The 21498-nt window shown below is 40.3% G+C and overlaps 1 protein-coding gene and 1 long non-coding RNA gene across 10 annotated transcripts in view; one reads left to right on the top strand and one right to left on the bottom strand.

Moving 5' to 3' along the window:
• LOC106863975 (protocadherin alpha-C1) overlaps positions 1-21498 on the bottom strand; it is a 134480-nt gene that overhangs the window by 18307 nt on the left and 94675 nt on the right. For all 9 annotated transcript variants that reach the window (XM_088173885.1, XM_088173878.1, XM_088173879.1 and 6 more), the window contains exon 3: positions 21095-21183. In XM_088173885.1, the coding sequence (XP_088030011.1) occupies positions 21095-21183 (89 nt within the window). The remainder of the gene's footprint in view (positions 1-21094; positions 21184-21498) is intronic.
• On the top strand, positions 7518-9926 carry LOC148222015 (uncharacterized). Its single transcript, XR_015807039.1, has 2 exons — positions 7518-8560; positions 8669-9926. It is a non-coding gene; the product is annotated as an uncharacterized LOC148222015 (long non-coding RNA).

Here is a 21498-nt window from a genome sequence, read left to right as displayed (position 1 = left end):
TTACTTTATGGCCATTGTTCCTTGTCCTGTCACTGAGCACCACTGAAAAGAGTCTGGCACCATCCTCTGACACCCCCTGCAGACATTTATATGCATTAATGAGATCCCCTCTCAGTCTCCTCCAGACTAAACAGGCCCAGCTTCTGCAGTCTCTCCTTATAAAAGTGATGCTCCAGACCCCTCATCATCCTTGTGGCCCCCACTGGACCCTCTCCAGTGGCTCCTTCTCTTTCTTGGACTGTGGAGCCACGGCTCAGCTTTGGTGCATGGTTTGGCATCTCTTCACTGCAAAGCATGAGGCCAGAGTGAGTCAGAAGGGGAGTACCAAGTCAAAAATCATCCTCAGACTTTGCAACCTGACAGTTCCATGAGAGGGGATTTTTTTCATTTATTTCAATATACTCCCTCACTGGAAAGGGAAGGGGAAAAGAAAAAAGCAACTTCTGCAGCCAAATTCCAGTTGCCTGGAGAGCAGCAAGAGCTGCCATTCATTAATCCTGCCCCACTAAGCACTAGGTGTAAATGGCTGCAACCCTTAAATTGCTTCATATGCTCTCTATGATCCACAACTGCAGCACCAAACATCACTTAAATGCATTCCCTCGACACCAGACTTGAAGAAGAAATAGCTCGGGGTAGCCATTGGAAGCACAGACCATGACAACAAGGAGAAAAAAGCTCTATTTATATCTCTTCCTGCTGACACATGGAGCAGCACACACTTCATTCAAGCATACACACAGCTGCTCAGTGGCTGGAATTTCTGCATGGAGCTGCTTCGAGGCTCGAGGAAGTGCAATCAAAGCAGAAATTCTCTGTACCGAGGAGGAAAGACAGCAAAAGGACGCTTTGAAATGCTCTGGTTGATCTAGTTCGTTCTACTCACCAGGGAGGCACACAATTTGATATTCAAAAACATGTGTGCATATTTCCTGAAACTAGCACGAATATTTAATACTCCTTCTTGCAAAAACAAGATAATCAGGCCTGCAGATCTTCCACAAGCAGCTATGGACCATTTTTGCCTCAGCAATCATCCAATTTGCATCTCTAGTGAAACAACTCAGTGAACAGGCAAACAGATTTTTATCTCTGTGCTTGAGCAGATCTGCCAACTGCTTAAAGTGTCAGTCTACAGGCAGGGACAATACCTGGAGAGAGGACAAATATTTAGGCTCAAGAGCAAATACCAGAGAGAGACTCTTCATCAGGAACTGTAGTGATAGGGCAAGGGGGAATGGATTCAAACTGAAATAGGGGAAATTTAGATTACAGGAGAAATTCTTCCCTGTGAGGGTGGGCAGGCCCTGGCACGGGGTGCCCAGAGAAGCTGTGGTTGTCCCTGGATCCCTGGCAGTGTCCAAGGCCAGGCTGGACAGGACTTGGAGCACCCTGAGATAGTGGAAAACGTCCCTGCCCATGGCAGGGGGGTGAAAGAAGATGATCTTTAAGGTCCCTTCCAAGCCAAACCATTCTGTGATTCCATCCTTCTACTGATAGGAGCCTTTTAGCATCAGAGAGAATCAATTAACAAAAATTAATTATGATGGCTTTACTCTTCTTTTTTTGCAGGAGACAGAGATTTCCCTTGGCACATGTTTTTTAGAGATAGAAACACAACTTAAAAAAAGAAGTGAGAGGGAAAGCCAACAATATGACAACAAAACAACTGTTTGCAACTACTGAAAATATTGTGTTAATTGCTCAGCTGCTCTCTTCAGGGCCTCAGACTTTCACAAAAATAAACCAAGTGGTGCTAAGTGGGGTGGCTTCACCCTGACTGAGGAAGCTCAGATAAACTCATTAATTCATGGACATTGTAGGAATCTTCTCTTTTTCCTTCCATCCAAAGTTTCCTGTTTGTACAAATATGTCTGCAACTGCACCCAAACCTGCAGAGCTTTCTTAGGGCAAAACCCACTCTTCCCCCTCTATAAATAACTTCAGAATCAGTTCATACTCCTCCCAAATATCCTTCCCACTCCTGCCTGCAGCTTTGATTTCATGCTTGTCCTCAGAAGCCAGAGTGAATCACCCATTTCCTGCCTCCTAATCCTCACTCTGTCACAAAGCTCTGCAGGTTTTCTGCTGCTCCTCCAGGTAATTCTGCTTTGGGCTCAGTAAGAAAAGCTACATTAAGATAGAAAAATGCTGAGCAGGTGGCACTACCATAGTCTAACACACAGAGAAAGGAATCAAGCTTGTTCCCTCGTGGCTGTTGTATTTTAAACACAATTAAATAATGAAAGAGCACAAATTACAGCCTGGATTTTCTCATGTAGTTTCTTCTCCCCATGTGGGGTAGAAAACTCCATGTGAGATTTTAGTGTCCCCAGTCTTTGCAATGTGGAATCATGTCACACCCATTCAACCTTGACAGGTGACTTTATTTTAAAAGTATCAGCAGTTTTGTGAGAATCTCAGGTTTCACACGGGAATAAAGAAGCCCCCAAAAAAGTATATTTTGGCTGTTAACACACCAGAAAGCAAACAAAAGGAAGGCACTTGGGGCTTAAGTTTTGAATGTCTGGGATTGGCAGCACAGGACTGACCCGAAGCAATTTCATGGTCTGTTTATTCATCCTGTTCTCTACACCATCATGCATTCAATAACAGGTGCTTTCCCTTACCCAGGCATCTGTGACAAACAGAACATGCTGCAGAGAAAGCAACTGCCTTCATAAATCTCATTCCAGTCCATGAAGAGTTCGTGTCTGAGAATCACAGAACTGCGTAATCAATAATCATGGTCTGCATGACAGAAAAATATCTTCTGATGGCTTCCTTCAGAGCTGTGCACCACACTCTGGATTCTTTTTCAGTATTTCAGGATTATGCAGCTTCCCTAAAGGCTGTGTGGACCAACACTGTTATGCTGCATAACTCTATCTGGCACTTGACCTGAATATGTTTCTCCAGATTAGGCAGTGACATTCTCATCTGGAAACTCTATTTGTACATTCAAATTGTTGTCTCAGCATAAAGGTGTACTGGAGTTATTCTAAAAACCCAGATGTGTGACACTGTCTGTATTTCAAAACCTGTAGTTATCAGCATGATTTGGAAGCTTTCACTTCCAGATTCCAGAATCTGCTGCACTTTATTTCTCCCAGCACAAGTGTTAAGAAGTGATGAGTCTCTGTCAAGTGGTGGTGCCAACCTCAGCAGAGAAAGAAAGGTTTATTAACACCTAAAAAAGAATTAACCACTGGCTGCTAGCCTGGATTCTTCCAGGATGAAGCAGGTCTGCAAAGGAGGTAGAATTTCTTCTTCTGTGCAGCAAACAGGAGACCTCACTGCCAGGTGCAACCATTTGTTCCCTTTCACAAATACTGAACTGACCTCAACACCCAAATATTCCACTTATCTTAATTCATGTTGTATATTTGTCATATTTGCCATGAGAATTGCAAAGTCTCTGATCACATCTTCTGTCTGGAAAAAAAAAAACCTGTAACAGCTGCCCATTTGCAGACCAAATAAAGTGCATTCAAACCAAAACCATCTCTTGTCTCCTCAGTTCCCCTGGGAAAGCAGGATTTTGTCTGCAGACCAGAAAGCCAAAAACTCAGCATATGGCAGAGCAGAAAGCAAGTTCTGCTCCACAAGAACAATTATTTGCCAATTCCAAGAGTGATACACTGAGTATCAGAGCTATTAATCTAACACAGGGTGTGAGTAGTTGTACTTCCAAAAGTCACAACATGTTCACAAAAATTAATACCACAGAATTAACACAGCTCCACTTTTTACCAGTAATTACCGAGAAGCACAAAATGCCCAGTTCTCTCATTTTTTGCATGCTACATGATGGCTGCTACAGTTTTTGTAGGCTCAAAAGCTGCTCCAGCATTACATAATCACAGAATTAAACAAAATCAAATCTATAATCTCTATGGCTTTAGAAAAAGCTGGGCAAGGGGGGGAAGGAAGAAAAAAATAATCACAAGTCTAATGATGTAGAAAAAACAAATAAGAGGTTTAATTTTATTAAAATTAGATGATCTTTAACTACTGAGCTCTGTACATGGGATTGGTAATAATCACTTTTCAAGTATAATGCTCTGCACAGTCCAAAGGAAGGGTTATTGCCATGAACTCAAAATGGTAGAGCAAATATTTAATTACTGTTTTCTCCAACTCCCAAGCTGTACCTCAACACTAGAACCCAATGCAATCTTGCCCACTTTAGCCAGGATCCATCAGCATATTACCTAAATCCCAAGCAGTAGTATCAAAGACTGATGAAATGTTTGGGAAATAAAAATTCTTTGGCACTGTGTATAATTTTGGAAAGACATCAGCTAGGTTAGGTGATTGAGCTAAAAATAAAATTAAAAAATATGCAGATAATTGGGGTGTCCAATTAAAATTCTCCTCACCACAACCTCAGCATTTTAGTTTTTTAACAGGAGCAGGTAAGAGGATGACTGGTCATGTGAGGAGAGAATAATCCCTTACTTGAGCAGCCTCACTTTCCATGGAAAGCACTGGATAAACATTCAAGGAAGATTTTCCCTCATTTCCAGGACTCCAGTTGGTTACATACCCCCTACACCCACTTTTAGGGTATGATATGAGGATTTTTCTCTGGGTTTGCTGTCTTTCCAAATAAATGGTAATTCAGTGACATTGGGAGGTATTTAGATGTCTAGTTGCTCTATTGTCTGCATGTATCAATAAATTTTTTTCAAGCCCTAATGTCTTTAAGCACTTACTCCCAGAAATGCCTCCTAAAAGCTGAGGCAAAGACAGACAGACAGTTCTGTGTGACAGAACAGAGTCCTGGCACCACAGTGAGGAAATATTGCCTTGGGCAGGTCACTTTGTCCTCAGATGGTGAAAATAGCTGACATTTTTATCAATGGGTTGCCACTGATGATTCTCAGCTTACCCACACATTTTAAAATAATTATTTAGTTGTGGATTTGTTTTCTAATTGTAATGAAGATAACACTTTCCTTTCTTCACTCTGTTCTTTCTACACTGATATTACTGCATCTGATGGCCATTGCATTTCAGCAGTTTCATGAACAGTGGACTCTGTTTTGACTTCAGTTTGCTCTTAGAAACATTCTTGGAGGGTGTGGGAAGGGGAGGAAGAACACAAATGAGTTCTCCCTTCTCTCTGGTGGATACGCTCAGGCAACACTGCAGCCACATGCAAGAGTGACTCTGCCTACTGGGATAAATTCCAAATCCCAGAGTCTCATGGTTAGTGGGTTTCTTCCCCACAGCCTGCAATTGCCCACCAGCCATTAAACATTAATACAACATTGGGTCACGTTCTCCAAGCCAGCATTGCTTCATTTAATACATCAGCATTGCTGATTGCATTGCAGCTGGCAGCACAATCCATCTGAGATGGAGCTGGTCATTGATCAGGCTGCCCACATGGCAGCTGAATGCCTGGCAGCAATTTGTGGGGAGGATATCTGCTGAGGCTGCCTGGCTCTGCAAAATCATGCCATGGGTGTCATCTCCATCCTGCATTTCCACATTACCAGGTGGATTCTGTGGGCAGTGGTGCAGGGGCTTTGCATCACCTATTAATGGTTTGTCAATCGGTCTCCTCTGTCTTTACTCAGAGCCAGCATTAACAGAAACATGGTTGAAACCTTTTTTCTCGTGTTTGGGCTTGGATGTTTATTATATCTTATCAGAAAGTACAGAGAGTATGACAGCACTTCCAGCTCCCTGCTAGAAGTGAAAAATGGCCACAGAGGAAACTGCTACAAGTTTTTTTAAGGCTAAACAGTTCAATAGAGAATCAACCTATATTATTTATACTTTTGACCCAATAATTACATTCCCATGACCCTTAGAGTGATACTGATTGACTAACCAGAAGCTACTACCTGAAATTTATAAAGAAGGAAGAAGAAGAAACAAAGAACAAAGAAAGAGAAAGCACAAACTTTTAATTCACTACACACTCGTGATTTCTACTTCACCACTCATATTTAGAAGCCTTCTCCAAGGCCTCAGGTTAAAAGCAGTGTTCTCCTGGGGGTCAGTGCCTGAAAGCACAGAAGGCTCCAAAACTCCAGATTTCTGGGATCCAGCAGATTTCTGGGTTGTTTAAGACTGGATGGCTGCTATGCAGACTTAGAGTAAATATTTTTCCATACCCAGTATCACTGCTGGTCTTTCCCAGCAAAGGGTAAAGGTTATAGTCATGGGTCTGGGTATTTCCCCCTCCAGCAAAACAGCATTTCCATAGTGATGATAAAACTACTCCAATAACAGTGAAAAAGGAACTTGGTGAACATAGTTCAGCTGATCTCTTTCATTACCTGCTCAAGGAAATGACCAATGGAATGTAACACATCACTTCTCTCCACCAGAATCTGAGCTCACAAGTTTGTGTGACCAGCTGGGATGCTATCTACCACTGACATCACAGGAGACTAAAAGTCAATAAAAAACTGATCTTTTTTTTGGTTTTTGAGACCATAAACTCATCTTTTTCTTTTTCTTGATTTTAGTTTCTTACTTGTCTAACTTGTTACAGCATAGCTGTAACTCATCTGCATTTCACCTGTAATGTCTAAATTTGATGTATTGAGTGCTGTAGTTCTATACTCTTCAAGCAGATTTCTATTCAACATTCTAGTCCATAAATACACTTCAGACCAAATAAATTTTAGAAGAAATCATATTTTCAGGGAGTTACTACACTTCTCAAACCCTTTATCAAATGCTTTATTATTCTTGGACATAGTATCCTTTTCATTGTTTGTTTTACTTACTCAGATAATGAAAGTCCTTATCTTTCTTTGCTTTTCATTATCTGTTCTGATCAATTCTACAAGATCACTTCTTTCCTCTTTCTGTCTTGTTTTCACAAGTGTGATTCTCTACATGAAGTCTTTTGTTCTGAACATGCAGTTCCACACATTTAGTCTGTGGCATCCCTAACCCCTTTTGTGCCAGTTTGAGTTCTCAGCAGCAGCTAATTGAGTCGAAAACCCAACCTACACAAACCTCTCCAGGCAGAGGGAGAACCAGAGGAGATCTGATAGAGGACTGGAATATATGGCAAGAATTAAGAGAAAAAGCAAAACAAAAAAAATCCCAAGATTTCATACAACAGCCTGGATTAGAAGGGACCTTAAATCTCATCTCGTTCCAAAGCCATGCCACGGGCAGGGACATCTCCAAAAAGACAGGTAAAAGCTGATAGGGAACTACATAAAAACATTCATTTAGTACACATAACCTCCCTGAAATGCATGCAAGCTCTTCCTAAAGTTCAAACACGGCTCTTCCTAAAAATTCAAATTACTTGCAGGTAGGACTACAGACATCAGGACAGAAATCAGCTTCCTAATGTTTTCTTCAAACTGGTTTGTGCAGCTTCTCTCCATCCTCCACCAAGGAAGGAAAAAAAAAAAAAGAGGAACAGCAGCAAAAATCTGTCATGCTCGTGATATCTGTGCTTTACAGACTGGGGATTTGTATTTTGGTTTCCTAGCAACTCTGAAGGCCAATTCAGCAATGATTTTATACTGAGCACCAGTTACAGGGTTGCTTCAGCTCTTCTCACAGAGAGATTCAGAATCTTTAACTGCCTCCTTCTCTCCTTTAATGCACAAGTAAAAATCAATCTTAGGCTGACTGGTAGATTAGTAACACCTAAGTTTTACTTTTACCTACATTTCATCCTCTGATGATTTTTTATTTCACATGAAAAAATGATGAAGAGCTCTTATACCAGTATTTAATCAAATTGGTCAGGGGAAATGAACAAAGGGAAAGGAGAATCTGCAGATTAAAATGAAGCTATCATCAAAGAAGATCAAAGCCAGAGCTGACCTCACATCATAGCTATGAAGGACCCAGATGCAATTTCTGCAATGTCTGTTAAAAGATCTTGCCATCTGTGAATGGTAAAAGGAGAAAAATCAGGCAAGAATAGCAAGGTTAATTCTACACCTTGATGAGCACCAAGCTTTTAAAATCTTATTTGGCATGTAATTTCAAGATTCATAAAAATGCATCAAGAAATAAACACTGGGAGCATCAGTATTTATGGCTGGGAATATATTTTCCACTGAGAACAGCTCCAAAGCTGGCAGAAATGCTCCAAGCTTTCCATCCCACTGTCTAGCCAAGATGCCTCAGAGAAGATCAGAAGTTTGACCTGCATGGATTTAAAGTCTGCAGGACCCACTGGGCTCCCTGCTGGGGCTGCCAATTAGTTTCAGTTGTGATAATGTTTTCTGCAATGTGGCAAGTTGCCAGTGGGGAACTGGATTAAGATCACCAAATTACTTTGCCTGTCAGCCCAGAAGTAAAGCAGTTCTCTTTTCCATTTACTGCTCTTCTGGGTGGCTTCAGCTGCAGTTTGAAAACCTGTGCAGCAGCATGGATGCACTGATTTACAGCGTGGAACAGAACTGGGCTTTGTTCTGTCTCCAGACTTCACTGCTGAAAATAATTTTACTGTCTAAGTGCACCTGCACTCTTCAGAGAGGGACCCAGAGCACGTGTGGTCCTTGAGAAACTCTGGCACCTTTCTTGCCCCACTGAAAATCAGTTCAATTAAAAGCAAAAGGTGATGTTCCTCACGGTGCTTTGTTTCTCCTAACTGAAGTCTGGGAATAAATGAAGCAGATAATCTGACACTAATGTTATTAATTTATTTTAATTCTTTCTTTTGCAGCTACACACGTGGGAGATTCTGCTACCTACTTAACATAAATTTGCAGCAAGATAATAATCTACTGAGAACAGGTAATTTTCCCTGTGAAGAGATGACATTATACATGGTAAGTAGAGAGAACAAATCACCTGGAAACTGAATCAGCAGGGTGGTGCTGGCCCACTCCTCTTGCTGCTAGTCTGCATGCTGCAGTCACAGGGTTTTTGAGAGAATTTATCCTCTACATGTGACTTGTTGTAAGTACATATTATATTATTGGCTTTTTGCAAATATTAAAATGAATGCTTTATGTATAATGTTGGAAAACGTTGCTGTATGGATATAGTTTCTTTTAGTTCTGTAATTAACAAAACTTAGAAATAGTAGAGTGATAAATATGTGTTTTTCTTGAAGTATAACATGGTGATGTAAAAAGTTTTTATTTGTAGCTAACTCAGAGAATGGTAAAAAAGATAATCAGCAAATTCTTCACATTCTTGGATTATTGGTGATGGGACACCAGAACCCCAGGGAAAGAATTTATTGATCTTCTGTTAACAGGGCATACCCACAGGATGGAGCCACAAGGAGAAATTTTTTAAAAAGTTGATTTACAGGTTAGGGGTGGGGGAATGATTTTGAATAATGCATGAAGTTCTGTGAATATGGAACATGTTGATGCATTTAAAGAAATGTTTTCTGAGTTAGTGTGTGCTCTTGGCTGAAGGCCAAGCACCCGGCCCTATAACCTTTTGTTTTATTGTTTGTCTCTTGTTGTCTTTTATTAAACTTCTTCATTTTACCAGGAAAGTGAACCATGTTTGTCACAGACTGGAGACTTTTGACTCCAAGCATTTGGAAAGGACACTGTCACCATGAGAGTCTGTCTGCTTCTATTCTCAGATGACAACAGGAGCAGCCTGCAATGGTACAGTGTGGACAATTCAGCTCCTGTAATTATTAATTATGACCACTTCACCACCACTATGGGTGTGCAAGTTAATTTACCATTAAAATGACAGTCTCTTGCTCCTGGGAGCATATTGGATCACAAATGCAGCACAAAATAGTGAAAAGCAGAGAGCAGGAGGGAGGAGAATGTACTTTGCCATCACAAATCCCAAGATGTGTTTAATGCATGGCATTCCTTGGCAAAAAAAATTCCAGTTTGGATTTTGATTCTTAAAAGCAAAGTTGTAAGGTCTACATGCAGAGTTTGAAGGAAAGTTGGGAATTGTTTGTTCTGCATTTTTCACAATATTAAAACCAAAATGTTTAATATTTTTTTTGCCATTTTTCACTCATTGCCTTTGGTCAAAACTTCTTTCATTTTATTCCATCTTACAACATTCTTTCTTTAAACTCGGCTACCATATCCAAGTGATTATGTGGAACAAAAATATCAGAAAATTTAATCAAAGGAACTAAAGAAGGCTCATGGCTTTCCTGATTGCTCATAATCTGTGTTCTGGATTTTCAAGTGCCTCTCAACGCATTAAAAATCTGCATATGAAAAAACCGCTGAAATGACTTGAAGATCAGAATTTGCATCTTGGAAATCCAACTGTTTCTTTTTTCAAGGTTTCAATAATTTAGCTGGAATAAGCTATCCAAAGGCACTAGGCCAAGGAGGTGTGGTTACAGGATAAGAAGGCATAACCTAAGGCAAAATCCCTTGGCCAGCTCAAGTAACCACGGGGACAAATGCAGAGAGGGAAGGACACAGGACCTCCCTTGCCCTTAATTGTCTAAGTGAGCCTAAGGAGATTAGCTGCACAATTAGGGAGCTAATTAGTGCCACTCCCAGCCACGCAGCAGCCTGTTTCCATGTGCTTATACACCCGAGATGTGACCTATAAATGGAGTTTGAGCTCCCTTTGCAGCCCCTCAAATCCCACCTCACTCTGTGTCCCAGGACAGCACCCACACCACAAGAGAGGCTGTGAATCCATCAGCACAGGATTTGAAAAATCTTGCTTTTTCCAAAATTCCTTCTCAGTCATGCAAGGCAGGCATGAGACAGAACTGGGATACAAACAGCAAATCATAGAAGGGTTTGGGCTGGAAGGGACCTTAAAGCTCTTTTAATTGCTTTTAATCCCTGCCATGGGACACCTTCCACTATCCCAGGGTGCTCCAAACTCTGTCCAGCCTTGCCTTGAACACTTCCAGGGATCCAGGGGCAGCCACAGCTTCTCTGGGCACCCTGTGCCAGGGCCTCACCACCCTCCCAGGGAAGAATTTCTTCTTAAAATCCAACCTAAATCTACTCTCTTTAAGTTTGAAGCCAATCCCCTTTGTCCTGTCACTCCACTCCCTCATTCTTTTGAACTACTTGTCCTGTTCCTAGCAACCAACTCAATAAAAATATAAAAAAATTTAATGTCATCATATTCAGATCCCTCTCAGTCAGTTCTGTTCTGGCTCCAGTCTGCTCAGCTTTGCTGTGGGCTGACCTGCTGCTGTTCACTGGTTTGTTCTGGTCACCTCTTGGTGTCTGACCCCAGCACTGCTGAGTGGGGACATCCAGGCTGCTCCAAATCTCCTTTGTGCTCTCTGAATCTGCTTTATCCATCTGTGCAAACAGAAGCAGAACACTCTTTTTCTCAGCTTAAACACATAGGAACAATTTCCACAAGACCACAAAGGGTTTCTGGTGCGGTTTTTTTTTTTTTTTTCCTTCCTAATCAACCCATTTATTTTGCTAGTTGCATGTGCATGCTAAGAGGGGATGCTTTTAGGGATGGCTGACTGTAATTATATAAGACAAGAGCAGAGAAACTGAATTCAGATTCATTTCCTCCACAGCCAGAGCCTTGATTTTCTGAGAATTAAATCCCCATAATGAAGGGGAAGCCTTTGTGTGCTGCTATTGCTGTTTTCCATCTCTCATTACACCCCCCGAGTGCACACAAGTAATGACTGAATGATTTCAGGGTTTAGCTCCTGCAGTAAAATCAGCATCTCTAGGTCAATGTTACATAAATAGCCAGGAATGTGTGCTGGAAAAACATGCACATATTGCTTTTTCTGCATCCCTCCTCTCTTCTGGAGTCCAACAAAATCAGGGTACAGCCAAGAGATCAGAGAGGTTCAGCAGAGAGAAACACCATTAGAGAATCATGGAATGGTTTGGCTTGGAAGGGACCTGTGCTGGTTTTGCATTAATTAGTTTCTAAGTAATTCACAATTACAAATTCCCAGGCAACTACTATTTGTAAAGAGTAAAACCACAAAAAACTGGGTTTTTCCTCTTGTAAAAAAGTCCCTATATAACCCTATAGTCCCTATAACCTAACAGAAAAGACTCCTCTCCCTAAAATAAACTAAAGAATATTATTCTTAAATTAATAACTAAAATATTCCTGTATATTATTATTTTTAAAAAGCTATCTAAAAGTTTTATTCTAAATTTATCATTCCTCTATGTTATTAATAAAAATTTTCTTTATACCCTTTAAATTTTAAGCCTGCCTTACTTTTACTCCTAATCCTATCTCACAACAAAAAATAAATATATTAAAATTAATAAATCTAAACCACTACAGAGCCTTAAAGACCATCTCGTTGACCCATAGGCAGGGACACCTTTCACTATCCCAGGCTGCTCCAAGCTCCATCCAACCTGGCCTTGAACACTTTCAAGGCTGGGGATTCACCATTTCCCTGGGCAGCTTGTGCCAGTGCCTCACCACCCTGAAAGGAAAGAATTTTTTCCCAATATCTAATCTAAACCTGCTCTGTCATTTTGAAGCCAATGTCCCTTGTCCTGTCACTCTGTGCTCCTGTAAAAAAATCTCTCTGCAATGGCCCAGAGGAGCAGGGAGCTTTGCCTGCCTCTTTGAAATCTGCTAAAGCTCAGATTTCCCAGGCAAAGGGGGTGTGAGCACTGAAGGAAACGGGGGCTGGAGCAATGACTGCACAGTGCTCAGGAAATCCTGACCCAATGGGCTCCCCACAAGAGCCTCACACTGCTGGTAATTCTTCTTTCACTCCTGCAGGGAGAGCATTTTTGGGCCAGGTGGATGCTGATCAACATCCCCACAGAGCACTCTGTGATAAGAATAATTTTAATTTTCCTGCTTTTCCTGTTTTTAAACCAGGATAATGAACGTGCCCTTTTTTCCCTTGTGTTCCCAGACTTTGTCTGCCCTGCTCATGTCAGTGGCAAGTTCCTTAAGGCAAGGCTTGTCTTTTGCTGTTTGTTTGGGCTTTGTGCAGCACCATCTGACCTGCGAGGCACTGCCACGCTACAACACGAACAGCAGACGCTGAAGCAATGCCTGCTTACAAAAATAAACCCATGAAAAATACATTTATGACCCCTGTGTACAGCAAAGTGCTGCACACAGGCAGACAGCCATTAAGAGAAGATTCAATATCACAGAGTGGTCTGGACTCCCTCAGCCTCTTTTCTTCTTCCACTACTTGAATATAAATACATTCCAGATCACAGTTTCTTAGGATTGCTTAGAAACATCCTTATTTTATCCATCTATTTCCTATCTGATAGTGAATTCTATATTGCAAGAGATAACAGGGTTAAATTTCATCTGGAATCATAAATATCATAGGCTATTTTAACATTTACTTGAGTCTATTTTCTTTAAAAAAAAAAAACCTAAACAGAATAAAATTAAGCCCACAGCAGAAGAGAAAGAGACAAAAAAACAACCCCCAAACCATGCACACAAAAGCGAGGCACAACAGGGAAAAAATAAAGCAGCTGTAACCTCAAGTGGAAACAATTTGATTACCATCAATTCCCTCAAGTACTGACCAGATAAACACTTGTTTAGTTTATAAGTTCTGACAAGATCACAACCCAAGGTAGTTCAGTGGCAAGGGAAGGATTTTTTTCTATTTATTTATTGAAACTGCTGAGAAAATAATAAAGACAGGAATGAAAATCCATGTTCTTCTGTGTAGCTACAAAATATTACCAGTGGGCAGACAAGGCAAACTCACTGGTATTGTTATGAACATCACAAAGGATCACATGCCTGAAGCAATGGACAGTGAAAAAGTTGCTTAGATTTGAAAACTCGACTTTATTATATTTATAAAATAATTTCCTACCAGATGTCTAAGAACTAATCACATCATTTGGCAAACGTTATATTTGCCCCTTCCCCCTTTTATTTTTTGGCTCAGTTATGTGAAATATTTCAATTTTTTAAGTGGAAATTTAACCTCCATTTGGAGGAAGCAAAAAGATTATTACAGGAAAGGATGAATTAAGCAGACAAAGAGTTATTGCTATTAAACTTTCTCCCGGTGCCTAAATATAGAAATTACAGCCAGATAAACTGCTTACATAAAATCTCTTTATCACTTCTTAAAATGATGAAGTCTGGAGCTGCAGCAGCTTTTGTCCACAATTTCAGAAGACTTTTTTCATGTTGTTCAGTCACAGAAAACCTTTTGCCCCCTTTGCTTTTATTTCATTCCTGGTTTCAGGAATTTTCCAGGTCCCCCTGGGTTATTTACATCTCAGCTGGAGCTTTCAGTCCTACCTTGAAGAAACCTGAATTGAAACAATCACATGTGGGGATCAGAAATTGGGCTTGATCTCCAGTTGGGAAAATTCAAAACTGGCTCCAGTCAGTCAGGGACAAATTTGGTCCTAATCCAAATGGAAGGATGCACATACACAGGGACTGGAATGAATGATGAGATGCACAAATGCATCCTGGGCCTGATGAGAAAAGTGAAATTCTTCTCACAAATATTTGTAGCAGGTGAAATCAACAATTTGCCATAGCACAAGAAGACATAAACTCTTCCAAGACCATTCTCTTTGACAGTCAAAGTTTTATTCAAATATATGAACTCAAAGAGACCACACAATTTAGAAGTTTCCAGCATTAGCCTTTTCCAAATTCTGATGGGTCCTATCCTTTTTTTTTTTTCCTTACACTGAACCTTCAAGGACTAAGGAATTAAATCTCTCATCCATGTCATCTCATTTATTTGGTACACCCTGCTGAAAAATAATGGACCCCTTGATAAAGATCACAAACACTATTTCAGGTCGGTCATGAGGGTTTTGCAGCTAAGAGGAAAATAAATGAACAGAAAGTAAATTTAACTTTAGCCAAGTCATGACTGCAGTTTCTGTAAAATATCATCTATCATCCCCTCCTCTCTTTGCTCACTCAGCTGAACAGAAATCTAAACTAACCTATTAATTTACCTAGTCCTGGCTCCAAATATTGAAAGCCCAAAGTGCTGGTTCAGCCACAGTTTGGGTGGGATTAGATGAGTTCCTGGTCATAACAGTCATCAGCTTTTAAAAAATAATAATCAGTATGTCAAGCTACATCTGTCATAAAAATATGTATTTTTGACATGTTCTTTGAAAAAGTCCTTTTGATTTCCAAATGTTTTTTTTTTTTTTCAGTCCAAGTAGCATTTGAAATTCTCAGTCCTCTCCAGCTTCCATCAGGCTGTCAAAATGAGAAACATTTATCCCTGAAAATTCTTAGTTCAATATGAAATATTGAAAAGGTGATGTGGGGCCAAGCTGGTGACCTACATTTCAACATCCCTGAAATAACAATACAGAGGGGAGACAGTGGACAGGTGAGCAGGAAGAGACCAAAAGCATTCGATGAAAGGAAAAAACAAGAAAAATTAGAAAGAGAGAGCTACATACTTGGTAAACCAGATAGGAACAAGAAAGGAGTGAAATTGGAGTAAACAGAAGTGGAAAGCCAAAAAGTAGGAAGTATGCAGGGGATGTCCTGGGAATAAAATGTAAAATAATAATATAAATATAAATATAAATATAAATATAAATAGAAATAGAAATAGAAATAGAAATAGAAATAGAAATAGAAATAGAAATAGAAATAGAAATAGAATAAATGTAAAATAGAAGAAAGGGATTTAGCCTTATATAGCCCTTGCAGATTATTTCTATTTCAGTTTAGGTCATTGCACTGCATCCACACAAGTAAGCTGGCATGATTTCCTTCCCCAGACTCCCTTGAACTGATAGATACTGCAGCTTCAAATAATTACTTTACTGTGCTTTAAGGGCATGATTTTTTCCATGATTCAAGAGGCTGTGAACCAAATCTCTGATACTTTCCTAAGAATCCTTAGGAACTGCTTGGACCTTCATTTTGGGAATTTATTAAATCACTGATTTGAAGACTAGTTTTCATGAGAAACATAAATAACTAGGCTGTTCTGTATTTCCCCCATTCTGTTCTTTAAAATATTACACAAATTCTCATAGTGTTTCTCAGACTACTAAAGATTTTAGGGCTGATATTTGGTTCTCTGTATATTTCTGGTTTTGAAAGTTGGAATTATGAAATTCCATAGAAAACTGGTTATTAATTTTAAAAATATAGAGGGAGGCTGTAGATATGCACAGCAGCATTTTCTAGCTCCTTCCATTTTAAACAGCTGCAGCATCCTGCAACAAACCAAGAACCCAGCTTTGTATTCTGGGTTGCTAATTAGTCATTATCTTTTATAGCTTTAATCAATGAACTGCTGAAGCTAAGCCAGAGCAGGTTTATTTGTAAATTAACCTTTAACAGTCTCAAAGAAACAGCACTTTCAGCTCCTGCACATTCTTTGCAGTGACTGCTTGATGAGTCTTAATCACACCCTATTTCTGTAGATGAGGAAGGTCATTTGAAGAAGGAGAATAGAAATTCACTGACATTTTAGGATGAAATTCTCCTCCACTTACAGTCACAGTGTAAAGCTATATCATATGAAATATGTTACAATTTAGGTCTCACCACTCTCTGAGTTATTTTCTTAGGTTTTTTTCCTCCTTAAACTGGATTTTTAGAAGACTAACTCAGTGGCTAAGAGCTTTGTGACAGTATTGTGGAACCCTGTAGCTTCTCCTGTAATGCCTGCCTGATTTCAAGACCAGTGTCTGTTCCAACAGTGAGACTCAATCCCCCTCACACTTTTAATTTCTTCTGTGCTGATGTTACACGGACTCAAAGATGCAGACAATATCAAATGGTAATTCCATGAAAAGAACAACTGCAGTGCAGCTTTCTGCCCCACCCATCACAATCTATCACCCAACCCCAGGGTTGGGTTAAAAAATCGACCTGTGCCATTCCCTGCCTCCTGTAGACCTCCTAACATCTCTTCCAATTGTTTCTCTCTGTCAGCTCCTCAGTGTTCCCCTTTCTCTACAAGTTTTTTACTGGTGGCCCCTCTGGTGCCCTCAGGTTTCTCTGCTCAGGTCTCTCCTCCTTACACTATCATCCTGTATCTCATCTGGGCCTTTCTCACAGTTTCATATTTCTTTCAGTTAAAATATTCTTATTCAGGTTGGATTTACCTGCTTGACATCCAAATTAGTCTGTGAAACAGAGAATTGGGAATGCTACAACTGACAGTGGATAATTATAATGATTTCTTTCCCTAACAAGACATTCTTGGACATTTTTCTTAAAATCCACACAAGAACTCCTGTCCTTTCTTCAGTTTTCCCAGTGTCATTCTGTTCATAACACCCCACCCCAAACCAGCAGTACAAAACTCACTAGGAGCACTGACTTCAGTTTTCAGGAAATTTTGCTCATTTGACATATTTACAGTTGCTTCACATTTAATTTTCTGCATTCATAACTTATTCTGCATATCATGCCCCATCCATGGGCCTTGTCTGCATTCCAGGTGATGGCAGCAGGAGCCTTCCTCTGACAGCAATACCAATTTATTCCAGAGGAACTGCAGTTCCCAGTGTAAACACAGGGCAGGGAGTAAGGAAGAGCAGAAAAAAACTGAATAAAACCAGGAAAGTTGTGAGACACACAAATTTCAGAGCACAAATGTTGAAAGATTCAGATTTGGGGTGATGAGATGCAAAGAGCTTTGTATAAAGGGACTTTATTTATCATCTTGTTCCACCCCCCTGCCATGGGACACTTTCCACTATCCCAGGTTGCTCCAAGCCCTGTCCAACCTGGCCTTGGACACTTCCAGGGATCCAGGAGCTTCTCTGGGCACTCTCACAGAGAAAAATTTCTTCCTACAGTGCTCCCAAGCAGTCCATGATGGTCTGCCTGCTGTCCTTCTGTCCTTGGGAGAGCCCAGGCAGTGCAGACAGGCTCTGTTAAAATAATTGTGCTGCATCCAACTCTGGGGCCCCAGCACAGGAAGGACATTGAGCTGGAGGACATTGCTGGAGCTTTAAAAATCAGCATTTCCATCTCACCTCCCCAACTAATTCCCTGAGAAAAGGAAAAGAAATAGCAGATATATTTAGAAGAATGCTACCAGAGCAAAATCAGAAGTACAAAATTAGTGCATTTTAGGATGGCATTTGCCTAGGCAATCTTAATTCAATCCCTTGTGCATATTTATAAGGGTAGACACTGAAATCTTAATTTCCTGAAAGTCCGTGGGCTATTTGACATGGACTTCAGAAGTGCCAGTGTTTCACCCACAGCTTCACCTACACACTTACAAATTTCAGATGCAGATTTTATCATGAGATCCTTTCATCTTTTACACAGCTTTCTGAATGGAAGTTTTTTTATTTTTCCCCTCTCTACACAGGGTGTGTGGCCCAGTGCCTTGCTTATTGCACACATTTAAAGTCTACATTGAATACAGGATTTGAAATTTCTCACGACTGTTTTTCATCACAAATCCTCACTGTTCTCCTGAGTCTTACATGTGCTATGAAAGCATCTTTAGACTGTTTTTGGGAAGCATTTGCATTACACCAGTTCTGTTTTGTAGATTGGAACCAGCAGCACAGAGAAATACACACAGATTGGTCTAATGACTACTAACTCTAAACTCTGAATTATTCATAAGTCTGATTTATTCAGAAATCGTCAAGTGTTTTATGTCTAGAGCAAAATTTCTGTTCATCTTAGTTTCTGTTATGAGCTCTCACCATTTTTGCCAATCAAGCTCCATTTCTTCTGAGCTGGTTATCAAAAAAAACCAGAGTTCACTCAAATTAGTGGCCACCTAAAGTCTGACAGAATTGCCAAAACTGCCAAAGGACGTAGAGCAGAAACCAGAAATCTGTTTTCACTCCCTGATCTCACCCTATAGCATATGGGGGACTGAGATGCCCCAGAGAGCTGAACTCCAAGCCAGAGGGAGTTTGAACCTCCTTGTCCCACCTCACCCAAAAGTTTCCCTACTGCAAACCTACAATTGGTTGGACTGATGCCTAAGAAGATGCAAACAAAATTTAAAAGATGACACATCCAGAGTAACTTCTTTTTTCATGGATTAAATATTCAATAAAGTCAACAGGTCAGTCAGATAAGGACCAGGTTTTGCTTGGGCAACACATATTTGCTGAAAAACACTTGGTGATGTTCGAGTTCAGCTGTATATCAGGAATTAAGGATTTACAGATTTAACACTTGACTTGTTATTACAGGTCTTGAACCTAAACAAAAAAAAAAAGGAAAAAAGCACTGAAAGAGATATCTCTGGGAAACCAAAGGCAGGATTCTAAAGCAGTGGTAGTAATTTGCTAAATATGTGGTGTACTGAGGCTACAAAAGCTAACACAACCATTAATCCTGAGATTTTTCCATGAAACACCTGTTTGCTATTAAGGATCAGGGACATCTAAAGCTTTTGGTTACAAAGAGAGGAGAAGAATATTGTCTAAATCCCACTACAAAAAAAAAAGAAAAAAGGTCTAATTAATGTCATATCAGGGTCACTAATCCCTTGGGAGTGGACAAAGACAAAACAAAATAATCTTTGTGCTGGGATGCAGTCATTGCACAAGTGCCCCACAAGTCATGGGAGGAGGCAGCAATAAGAGCCAAGGGTTACTGCTGCTCAGACAAAGATGTTCAGGTTCCCAAAGCAAGTCTAAAATAATAAGACCCAAAATAGAACAGCAAGCAGGACTCCAGTGGAACAGGGCTCTGGGACCCAAATGCCACTGGACCTCCTCAGATGACACAACCATCCTACCTTTGCATTTACATCCAGGTGCTTGGAAACTGGCAGGACCAGCAAGAAAAAACATCTGTTTGTGTCCATGCTGAAGTGGATATAAGGCAATACACGGAGTGCTCAGTGAGGGATGAGCAGCACAGACAAAAGCCTGAGGGAAGCCCTCGCAAAGGTTAGAGTGTTCTTGTGGTGACATTTTCAAATGCAAGCTCAACATTCACACATCCTTCACATTCTGCAAAGGCTGTGTCTTCCTGCAAAGCCTGCAGCAGAAGGAAGGGCACATAAACCCCAGCTGGTCATAGCCTAGGGCCCCATTAGATATTAAATTAATTTCCAAATCTGCTTCTGCAAACAGCCCTTCTGCAACACCAGTGCAGGTTTTGCTGGGCACCATTAATTTGTGGATGTTGTAACTGTGATTGCAAATCCTCAGGTTGTTCCTCAGCCCTTTATCCAGGTGAAATTCCCATTTAAATAGAAAGAAAGGTTTGCACCAAAAAAGATTAAATGAAGTAATTATATTTTTTTGCTGCTGGAGACCCCACCCTGCACAGGGCATCCACTGAGTTTACACTTTACTTTGGATATGGCTGAAAACAGTGTCTGATTGCTCCTCTATGTCTCCATATTACTCCTGCTCCAAAATCAAAAGTGAGAATATTTTTTTTTTTTGCCTGCACTGCAAAACATCCAGGTGGTTTTTTTTCTAAATTCCATGAGAACCTTCTGCCAATTCTTATTGACTGCTGTGAAGTCATCAGTCAGTGACAGAGTAAATGAAGCTACATTCTAAACCATGCTTTTTGTCATCATTTTGACAAGTAAATAACATTTTAGTTTCCATCACCACGCATAAGTGAATGAAAGTAGCTAGCAAAAAATTAGGTCTGATTTCAGCACAGAAAAGTAAAATGAGAAGAGACATTCAAAGAGTCTTACTGGCTTTTTAAAAATAACAAAGGGAAAACTGATAAGCTCCTACCCCAGTTTTACTGTTCTTTTGAAATGGAGGGCAAACCAGCTCTGGAATACACACACCTGAATACACACGTCAGAACTGAACCATTATTCCATTATTCCACTACACAAACCAGTAACCTCCAAAAGCAGGGTGAAAGCTGGGATCAGGGACTCTTATCTCCAGTGCCCATCTGAGACTGAGTAAAGAAAAAGATGTGTTTTATGCTTGATTGTTCCACTCGATTTAGATTCCACAGATTAATTGACAAGAACTTTATATCTATATATATGTATAACTTTATACAAGATCATTTTATATCCAGATCAGAATGTTCTGAGGTGGAAGGGACCACAAGGATCATCAAGCCCAACTCTGAAGTGAATGGCTCACTGGCTCTCACACAACCTTGGGGTTTTAGCACCATGCTCTGACCAGCTGAACTCATCTGAGGGTCTTCACTCAGAGATATAAAACAGGAAAAATTAAGTAGAAGCATCAGGACACCTACTGCAGTTAACATCAGTTCTTCACAAATATTTGTGGATTTTCCTTACCTGCTGTAGCACTGGACACTGTTGGCCACTGCTGGTCAGGCCCTGCTGGTCCTCCACGCAGGACTCCTGCCTCCTCCATATGCACAGCACTGGGTAAGTAAATATCAAAGTTGGGTTATACAATTCCCTTCTGCCCTGGACTTCACAGCATCTCCCTTTCCTGCCACTCTTCAAAGTTCATAACTATTTATCACTGTGCAGCTACTCCTACAGTATTGCAGGATGTTGGCAGCATGAGAAGCAGCTGTTTTGACTTGCAAAAAAATACCTTTGATTATTTACTAAAACACAGTCCTGGAATATCTTATAAAACAAACACACCTGCAGGACACTTTGCTCTCATTGAATGGAAGTCATTAATAAGGAAGTGACACATCTTTGCTATTAGGATGTAGCAACGTTAG

Source organism: Sturnus vulgaris, chromosome 15 (assembly GCF_052056855.1).
Source record: "Sturnus vulgaris isolate bStuVul1 chromosome 15, bStuVul1.hap1, whole genome shotgun sequence".
In the NCBI taxonomy this organism is placed as follows: Eukaryota; Metazoa; Chordata; class Aves; order Passeriformes; family Sturnidae; genus Sturnus; species Sturnus vulgaris.
Note: the sequence above shows the minus strand (reverse complement) of the source record. Positions and strands in the feature narration are given on the sequence as shown.